At 40.4% G+C, this 10,558-nt stretch overlaps 1 protein-coding gene across 1 annotated transcript in view; it reads right to left on the bottom strand.

Moving 5' to 3' along the window:
- Nucleotides 1–402: 402 nt before the first annotated feature.
- MAPK6 (mitogen-activated protein kinase 6) overlaps nt 403–10,558 on the bottom strand; it is a 146,103-nt gene continuing 135,947 nt past the window's right edge. The window contains exons 5-7 of the mRNA XM_011928628.1: nt 8,057–8,221; nt 5,414–5,615; nt 403–2,758 (exon numbers count right to left, since the gene is read on the bottom strand). Coding sequence (XP_011784018.1) covers nt 1,660–2,758; nt 5,414–5,615; nt 8,057–8,221 — 1,466 coding nt within the window. The 3' untranslated portion in view covers nt 403–1,659. The remainder of the gene's footprint in view (nt 2,759–5,413; nt 5,616–8,056; nt 8,222–10,558) is intronic.

Raw genomic sequence — 10,558 nt, 5'->3', positions numbered from 1 at the left:
GTATTCAACCAGAAAACAAACAAAAAAATATATATATGTGGCTTTGAGAAGGTAGGCGGCCAGATGTTAACAGAATTGGTGTTGTACAAAACAAGGAAGAAAGAAAAGTGAGGATGGTTTTACAGCTGGATAGGTAAAAGGGTAATTTCTTAAGCAAAGATGTATTACGGAGCAAACACTTCTCAAGTTTTCTCTGACTGCACAGTTCAAAGATTCAACTATACATTCTACCTAACAGTTTTGAAATACTATAAAGCCTTATTCCATTCTAATGTGTAATGGTTTAAGTCAAAAGACTTCAACCTTCTCAGCCTTTCAGACTAGCAATTTATAGCCGTGATTCTGGTAGTAATTTTCATTCTAGCAGAAAATTTTCATTAATCCAAGAGTGAAACAGGAGCCGTATTTGCTGGCCATGTTTTATTTGTCCTTTTTCTTCAAACAGGATAACCGAAGATACAGACAGTATTCAATAAAATAAAATAGATGAAACAAATTCTAAGAGACTGTGATGCCACATGCTACGTTTAACCTAATTTTATTCATGCTTGCCTTGGGGTGGGGAATAGATCATTCAGTAAAAACATACAGTAAAAACAAAATGTCTTATCATGTACAACTTTGAAACTACAATAATGATGTACCTTAATTACTTCCATGCACACAAGTCTAACATTCATTTTTTTTTAAAAAATAAACACAATTAAGACTTCTAGGAGCATTTTATAATAAAGTAATTCCTAATTAATTTTTCTTTGTAGATAGATCAAGCACCTCCAAAATACAAATTCCTATACACAGTGAGCACGTTACTTAAAATGAACACTTTAAGTAAATTAAGTACGTGGACAGCCTTAGGATAAGCTGACATTATAGATTCAGCTAAGTAGGCAACGAACCATAGTGCCAAATGGAAAAAGTGTATTTGCAAATAAATTTTAAAAACTAAGTTAATTTTTATAATTAAATACAGAAAATATACTGATTTGCTAAAATAAATAAGATGTGATGTATTAACACTTCACTATAAAGAATGCGTATCAGAACATTTATAAACAGTGAATGAGTTTTATTAAGAATAGTTTACTACAATAAACGCTGGCTAAATAGAAGTGCATTTTGTGAAGCACTATGGGTGGTATATGTTTTGCCACATACTCTTGTTACCTTGAGGTAGATAACACATGTGTACCAAATTCGGCATTCATTTTCAGTTGCTGCTGGTATCATGTGTTTTAAGAAATGTGTACAGTATGAAAAACTTGAAAATACTCATGAATGAAAAATGTCTTAGGAAAAAAATAGCTATTTTCATGCAATTATGTACAGTCTCACTGTGTAAATTTCAAGGCAAGGTTTGTTTCCTGTAAAACAGATCATTGTTCTATGAGAGAATGTTCTTTACTTGTCTTAGTGCATTTCTTTTCTCCTCCTGCATTATTTTGCTCTAGTCTTTATTTTTGTGTGCAAATGACATGCCAGTTAAAATGAAAACTCTCACATGTAGAAAAAGAAAGTCTGGATTTTAAAAACCAAGGAACTCATAAAATCCTTACTAAATGACACCATCTGATTCAAGTAAAAAATGACTTAAACACTAGTAATAAAAAAAGACAAAACACATTTCATGAATACAAAGACAAATGTCTGCTGAGTGTTTTAGTTCAGATGTTTCAGAATGCTGCTGTATGTTTTGTGAGGAATTTGAGGGGAAGATTTCATGGCAGAAGGTGTTAATGTGGCCTGTATTGACTTAAGTGGTGACCCAACTGGACTGTGAAACTGAGGGATGCCTATGGACTCGAGCTGCTTGTTAAAGAGAAACTCCCCACTGTTGTTCAGAAATCCTGCCTCATGTCCTCTCTCCCCAAGCTTCCCATCCTCTACTGGCTCAGTTTCTAGCATTTCAGTATCTTCTTTCCTGCTAAAGAACTTGTCCAAGTAACTAGTGTAAGTGTTTTCCTTCTCAACTTGTTCATCCTTCCTTACCTCACAAAACTGATTGATGAAAAAACAGTCCTCCCCACCACTCACAAACTGGCTGTCCCAAGAAGATTGGTACAAGGCTTCTAATTGAACCAGATTTGCCATTCCTTTTTCCTGTTTTTCTTGGCTTACTGACTTTGATATCAAACTTTTCAATTCTAGTTGGGACACTGAGCTATTCAAGTCATTTAATTTATCAACAACATCAGTAGGCTCATGTTGGGAACTAAGTTGAATAGTTCCTGCAATAAAGGAATCAAAATCAAATCCCTGATTCTTTTCCCTTTCTTTTCCAGCCAGTTGCTGTGATGCTTCCTCTAGCGCTATCTGGGCTTTAACCAATCCATTCCTTTCACATTTTGATTTGCCTTTCTTATCAGATTTTTCTTTGCTTTGTTCTTTCCAATTGGAAAGATCTATAATAAGCTTGGGTTCATAGTAATGGTTAACTTCACTCTCTCTCCAAACTAAGTTATCTAAATATGATGACGACCTCGTTTTGTAGTTACAAGTATGGCTACACTCCAGATCACAATATTTGTTTTCATGATGATCTGAGTATTGCCAACAAGGCTCAGTAGAGTAACTGGTATCAAAAGCAGGATCCTCTAGATACTTTTCCCGATCTCCATCCAAATATTTTCGGGGATCAACTTGTACTTCTTCTTCATCAGTGACATCGGACAGAGCTCTTGGATCAAGCTGAACCTCATCAATATCAAAGTTGTTATGTATAGGCCAATCATGCTCTGAAAACTGACAATCATGATACCTGAAAAAAAATCAATATACTAGTGTTATTCCACGTATATGATTTCATTTTCAAATTCACCGAGTACCTTTTATGTGACAGCACTGTGCTAGGTCTATGAGGGGATAATTATAGGAGAATAAAGTCATATGCCTGCCTTGCCCTACCAGAACTTAGTCTTGATAGGTAAGCTCTGTTAACATATTTGGTAACTGCCAATGAAGTATGTAACTTCATGAGGAACTGAGTCTTTCATTCTGAAATAAGACCAATTCTCATTTATTTCCAATTTGTTTTCTGTCCACCAGTTTCATGCAAACAAAAGACTTCATGGCCACAAAATGCAGATCTCGAATCTCAATCAGGTACCTTACAAATGTTTACAGTAAGGGCAACTAGAAGAGGTTTGCTGGAAAACTCATCACCATGAATAGCAAAAATCTCCCTGTGTATATGTGTTACTGAATGTGCTATCCTATTACTGACATGCACAATCATTGAGGGAAAAGAGATTAGATGACTTAGCTAGGTATAAAAGAAAATGCAGGCCAGGTGCAGTGGCTCATGCCTGCAATTCTAGCACTTCAGAGGTGGGCAGACCACTTGAGGTCAGGAGTTTGAGACCAGCCTGGCCAACATGGTGAAACCCCATCTCTACTAAAAATACAAAAATTAGTTGAACATGGTGGCGGACGGCTGTAGTCCCAGCTACTAGGGAGGCTGAGGCAGGAGAATTGCTTCAACTCAGGAGGTTACAGTGAACAGAGAGATGGCGCCATTGCACTCCAGCCTGGGCAACAGAGTGAGACTCCGTCTCAAAAAAGAAAAGAACCATATTTAGGGGGGTAGAAATGGACACATGGAGAGAAAAAATAGTTTGCAGATTTGTGTAAACATACCATACCAATACCTCAATATTTGAGGAGGAAAAAAACTTCTTAAAATCTTAAGATTGTCATTAGTGGTTCCCAAACCTGGCCATACATCAAAATCACCTGATGACTCTATAAGCTACCATCCTACTCTGAAGCAGAATTATATCTAAACTTTCCCAGAAATGTATTTATTTATTTATTTATTTGAGACAGAGTCTTGCTCTGTTGCCCAGGCTGGAGTGCAGTGGCGCAATCTGAGCTCACTGCAACTGCCGCCTCCCAGATTCAAGTGATTCTCCTGCCTCAGCCTCCTGAGTAGCTGGGACTACAAGCGCCTGCTGCCAAGCCTGGCTAACTTTTGTATTTTCAGTAGAGACAGGGTTTCACCATGTTAGCCAGGCTGGTCTCGAACTACTGACCGCAGGTAATTGGCCCGCCTCGGCCTCACAAAGTGCTGGGATTACAGGCATGAGCCACCGTGCCCAGCCAAACTTCCCTAGAAATCCAATTCTTTCACTTTATGAAACATCAAATTATACACTAATGTTTAGACTTCAAAAAGTCCCTTTAACTGAACCTCTGTTAAGTGTCCCCAAATTAATTTTGTCATTAGGAAAACAGATTCAAATACTGACTGAGTATGGTGGCTCATGCCCATAATTTCAGCACTGTGGGAGGCCAAGGCAGGCAGATCACCTGAGGTCAGGAGTTCGAGACCAGCTCGGCCAACATAAAACCCCACCTCTACTAAAAATCAGCCGGGTGCCTGTAATCCCAGCTACTCGAGAGGCTGGAGCAGGACAGTGAGCCAAGATCGCATCACTGCACTCCAGCCTGGGTGAAATTCCATCTCAAAAAAAAAAAAAAAACAAAAAAAAACTGCGTCTAACATTAGTTGAAAATAATTTTTATCTTAAGATGTAACTACCACTGAGACATTGGAGGTATTTTATTGCATATGATTGAGTCTTGTCATCTAACATCTTAAATTGTTCTGACATTCATAAAATGATTCACTTCCAACCTTCACAGTTTAAGGACTTTATAATTTTATTTACTAAATACGCCTTAATGACTTTGAAAATGTTTCAAAGTAGCATTTAACTTTTCCCATCATGTATCATCTAACCAGTAATTACTTTATTAAATATTTAAATTAACGGCTATTTAAGGATCATTACTAAATTTTTCTTTGAGATGGAGTCTCGCTCCAGGCTGGGTGTGGTGGCTTAACCCTGTAATCCCAGCACTTTGGGAGGCTGAGGCGGGTGGATCACGAGGTCAGGAGATCCAGACCATCCTGGCTAACATGGTGAAACCCCGTCTCTACTAAGAATACAAAAAAAAAAACAACAAAAACTAGCTGGGCATGGTGGCGGGTAGCTGTAGTCCCAGCTACTCAGGAGGCTAAGACAGGAGAATGGCGTGAACCCAGGAGACAGAGCTTGTAGTGAGCTGAGATCCCGCCACCGCATTCCAGCCTGGGCGACAGTGCCGAAACCCCCGTTTAAAAAAAAAAAAAAAAAGAGATGGAGTCTTGCTCTATTGCCCAGACTGGAATGTAGTGGTATGATCTCGGCAGCCTCTGCCTCCTGGGTTCCAGTGATCTTTCTGCCTCAGCCTCCCAAGTAGCTAGGACTACAGGCACCCCCGCCTGCCACCACACCTAATTTTTGTATTTTTACATTACTAAATTTTTAAGACTTCTACATTGTCTTATACATAATATTAAAAAACTCATTACATACAGTCCACTGAAAGTTCAGTAAATACTCATTTTTCTAATTTAGGATCACGTTACCTTTCCCAGTTATAAATGTGACTGTGAGTTTCATCCATAAGCAAAATATCATCAACTTCATCTTCAATATGAAAAGGATGGCTTGAAATTGGCTCATCCATTGGAAAAGAATATATGCTCATGTAAGGATGGGAGAGCGCTTCTTCTGCTGTTAACCGATCCATGGGGCTAAATGTCAAAATTTGTTCCAGGAAATCCAGTGCTGCAAAAGAAAAGGTAAAAGTTTTTGAGAAAAGAACTGCTCACCTTTAGAAAAACAGCAAATGTTGATCTCATTTATTTAAATGACTAGCTAAGTGATTCACTTAGCACTTCATACTACACAATAGGAAATGAGCATCTTAATTGTACTAACAGGTCCCCATCTTATAAAGGGGAAAAATGGACTACACAATTAAAAAGTTAATTTGTCAGAAATAAAACTCTGGTTTTATTTAGGACTCTGGTTAACCACAAACCCAATTCTTAAAACAGGCTAGTAGGCCTTCCTTAGCTCCTCACTCAGCCTGAAAGCTGTATTTACATCAGCCACACACTTCTATGCCTTATGATACCGACCTTCAACCCTGGATCATCACCACCATCTACTCTCTGGCCACACACAACTGATGAACACTAGCTGCAATATCCCCTATCTGGCTCATTACAAATTCATACTGAACAATTTCATTGTGACCTTTGCTATCTGGCCTTCTCTTTATACTCCAGTCTTCTTTATCATTCTCAACAGACAAACCCACTTCATATTTGTCTCAGTCCTTACACTTCTTCACTATGGTCTCTCACACATCCTCTTATCCTTGCCTTCTAAGTGAGAAAGATGGCCTTTCTCTCTCAAGCCAACCTGTACTCTAGAAAGAACCCATTCTTTTCTTTAAAAAGAGAATTTTAAGACACAGGGTCTTTGCTGGAGTACAATGGCATGATCACAGCTCATCGTAGCCTTGAACTCCTGGGCTCAAGGGATCTTCCTGCCTCAGCCTCCCGAGCAGCCAGGACTACAGGAATGCTACAATGGTGCTGAAGCATGCTAAGATAGAGCAATGTATGGTACACCACAGAAAGGGAGGATGAAAAGTAAGTATCAAGGGAAATTAACCAGAGTAGGGCTCCTAGGAGTCTTATAGGTTCACTCAGATGTACTTAATCCTCTTTGCTTTTTTCCTTCAAAGATCATAGAGTGTGGGGTGAGAACATGTATTCTTTTTACCAAGTTGCCACTGCCTTGGAATGTGCTCTGTCCCAAAATAAAACTCCACTGTTAAGAAGAAAGTAGTGGCCGGGCGCGGTGGCTCAAGCCTGTAATCCCAGCACTTTGGGAGGCCGAGACGGGTGGATCACGAGGTCAGGAGATCGAGACCATCCTGGCTAACACGGTGAAACCCCGTCTCTACTAAAAATACAAAAACTAGCCGGGCGAGGTGGCGGGCGCCTGTAGTCCCAGCTACTCCGGAGGCTGAGGCAGGAGAATGGCGTAAACCCGGGAGGCGGAGCTTGCAGTGAGCTGAGATCAGGCCACTGCACTCCAGTCCGGTCGACAGAGCGAGACTCCGCCTCAAAAAAAAAAAAAAAAGAAGAAAGTAGTATGGAGCACATAACTGATAAATCTTTAGCCTCAAAAACTCCATCCACTCTGCGTTCACTTGCTTGCAAGCACAGTGCTGCCACGTGACCAAGGATCTTTGCTCAATGGTTAATCCCAGTCACTGGCCAAATATTCAGTTTAGTTCCAAGATTAAAACACGGTCCCCACCCTAAGGAGGGTATGAAAAAGATTCAAATAGCATTATATAGCAAGGTTACAAATGCTTCAACAGCACCATCCTCTTGATGAGACTCAACAATAAATGACAACGACTCTTAAGTGGATCCAGGTTATGGCTGAGCACAGTGTCTCCACCTGGCTGAGCAGAGCCACACCTGCAGAGGGTATGCAGACACCCACCCTGTTCCCCACTCCACCTCCCAATTCGCAATTACTAGTTTGCATTTTAAAAGTGCTCCTTGGCCAGGTGTGGTGGTTTACACCTGTAACACTACCACTTTCAGAGGCTGAGGCGGAAGGGATGCTCGAGCTCAGGAGCTCAAGACCAGCCCGGGCAACACAGTTAAGATCCTGTCTCTATTTTTCAATAAAAAATAAAGTGTTCTCACAGAGGACTTACTTAGTTCTGAACAGGGATGTTGTGACAGTGGCTACGGGGTTACGAGAAAGGGAGCTAGCAATGGAATTTGTGAAGACAGACTCAAAGACTGGTTAAGAACGTAGAACTACTGAAAAGCCTGCAAAACCTGCTGAAATGAAACACAGCAGCTTTCTTTCTATCCAGGCATTTACAGGAGTTACAAGTATATCTGAGGAAAAAAAATGCCATCATGATTTTGCCCCCAGTGCCTACATTCAAAATACTTGCTACTTGCTCTGGAAAGTGATTCAGAGGAACAAAAAAAACAGATCGTAGCCTAAGCACCAGGACAAAAAAAAAGGGGAGATGAGAGTCGAAGTTTTAGGTACACCTTAAGTATAAAAAGACTATATGGGAGAAAGTCCCGTATCTAAGGATAAAAAGTTCCAGCTCCCCTACACAGATTTCTACTTCACACACAGGCATTCATGTGAGGGTTACTCTCGTGTCACAATACCTTCTCGACTAATTCCTGGAAGCAGCTGAGTTAAAGGTTTGTGTGGCTCAGTCATGTCATTTCTAATGTAAACTGGAATTACGCTGAGAAGCTCCTGACGATCTTCCTCATGTACAACAGGAATAGATTCTAAAATCAGCTGCATCTGTTCAAGTTCATGTGCACCTGAGGTAAAAAACAAAACACTAAATACAACACATTCCTCAATGTTTACTTATTTCATAATAAACATACTAATTTAAATATTATAATGACCAGTGGGGGGAAGTTTGAATTGAATCATCAGGTTTCACTGCTTTGACTATCACCAATCTACTTATCTATTTCCATTTCTGCTCACTGATATATTTAGTTTTAGCTGCTTTGTTTCCACAGGGAACTGACTCTAAGTTTGGTCTCATATTAAGGTTATCACAGACTAGTGAAAAAAAAAGCAACTGAGATTTAAGAGATCTAGATTCTGGTCTTAACTGTACCACTAATTAACTGGCTATAACTTCAGAGACAACAGCTAACATCTCTAGGACTTAATTTCACCATCAATGAAATGAAGGGTTGGACTAGACTTTTAAAATGAGAAGTTTTACAGTTCTTTGTTAGGGCTCAGTATTTCTAGGCTGTTAGGCAATTGAAGAAATAAAGGGGGAAACTAGGCTAAATAGGTGACTTTTAAAAACTCCATTTGCTGTACTCCGATATGGATGACAGAGTGAGACCCTGTCTCAAAAACAATAAAAATTCCACTTGCCTTTCCTTTAACGTCTATAAATGCATTGAACATTCAAAATTTTTTTTAGTTCCTACTATGAGCAGGACACTTGAGAATACAGTTGTGAAACAAAACAGACCAAGTCCCTGCCTTCATGGATCTTACGGTGACATATGCTATAAGGAAAAAGAGTAAGCTAAGGGTGATAGGACTGTTGGGAAGAATAGGGCTGTTAATACTTAAAAAAAAGTGAAGAGTTGGAGACCAGCCTGGCCAACATGGTAAAACTCCATCTCTACTAAAAATACAAAAATTAGCCAGGCATGGCGCATGCCTCTAGTCCCAGCTACTTGGGAGCCTGAAGCACAAGAATTGCTTGAACCCTGGAGGAGGTAGCAGTAAGCCAAGATCATGTCACTGCACTCTAGCCTGGGCAACAGAATGAGACTTGGTTTTTGTTTTGTTTTGAGACAAAGGCAAGCCTCACTAAGAAGTGGAAAATTAAGGAAGTGGGGAATACACCAAACATTCATATGGAAGAAAGAAAGGAGTTCTAGGATGATGGAGAGAAGCCCAGAGGAGACAGGCAGTTGGTATGTCCAAGAAACAACAATTAGATAAGCCTAGCAAAAGTAGAGTAGCTTGGAGCACATAGTTGGAGATGAAGTCAGAGTGGTACTAGAACAAAGGGTCAGCTTTACCCTGGGTTGGAGGGAAAGCCATCATACAGTTTGAGCAGAGATACGACATGATCTACCTTATCTTTCCACAGGACCACTCTGGCTGTGATGTGGTAACTAAAGACAGCACATACTGAAGCAGGAAAGAGAAGGTCCTTCTAACAGGAGAGACATAACGTCTGACTGGACTGGGGGAGGGATAGTAAGAGTGATAATAACAAGCTGTTAAGAGTCTGGATATGGTTTGAAGAAAGAGCCCACAGATCTGTGCTAACAAGTGAAGGACAGTGACAAGATTTTTGTCTAAGCAACTGAAAAATGGAGGTACTGGTTTGCTAACATGAGGAAGATAGTAAAAACAAAGTATGAGGAAGAAATATCAGAGGCCCAGTTCTGGATAGGTTAACTTTTGTTATTAGACATTTGAGTGGAGATACTGAGTTAAGGAACCTGGAATTCAGACAAGAGGTCAGGGCTGAAGATATACATTCAAGAGTCATCATTAGATATAGATAATTCTTAAAGGAATGAAAAAGAATGAGATTACCCAGGGACTAAGTGAAACTAGAGGAGCAGGGAGTCCAAGGACTGAATCTGGGATACTTCCAACATGAGGCGAAAGAGAAGAACTGGCAAGGGTGACTGGAAAGAGGCCAGGGAAGAACTGAAGAGTAGCATGCCCAAAGACAGCTGAAAAAGCACCTGAAGAGGGGAAGATCAATTGTAACAAATGCTGGAGATGGTTCAAAATGAGGACTTAGAATTGATAAGAGATTTAGCATTATGGAGATCACCGGTGACCTCGATGAGAGTGGTTTTTGGTGGAGGACCAAGCCTGATTGGACAGGGTGAAAGACGGAATGTAAGCAGAGGAATTAAGAGCAGCAAGGATGCACACATCTTTTGAGAAGTTTTACATTCAAAGAGTACAGTAGTGGCCGGGTGCGGTGGCTCAACCCTGTAATCCCAGCACTTTGGGAGGCCGAGACGGGTGGATCACGAGGTCAGGAGATCGAGCCCATCCTGGCTAACACGGTGAAACCCTGTCTCTACTAAAAAATACAAAAAAACTAGCCGGGCGAGGTGGCGGGCGCCTGTAGTCCCAGCTACTCA

Source organism: Colobus angolensis, unplaced genomic scaffold, assembly GCF_000951035.1.
Source record: "Colobus angolensis palliatus isolate OR3802 unplaced genomic scaffold, Cang.pa_1.0 Scaffold78, whole genome shotgun sequence".
In the NCBI taxonomy this organism is placed as follows: domain Eukaryota; kingdom Metazoa; phylum Chordata; class Mammalia; order Primates; family Cercopithecidae; genus Colobus; species Colobus angolensis.
Note: the sequence above shows the minus strand (reverse complement) of the source record. Positions and strands in the feature narration are given on the sequence as shown.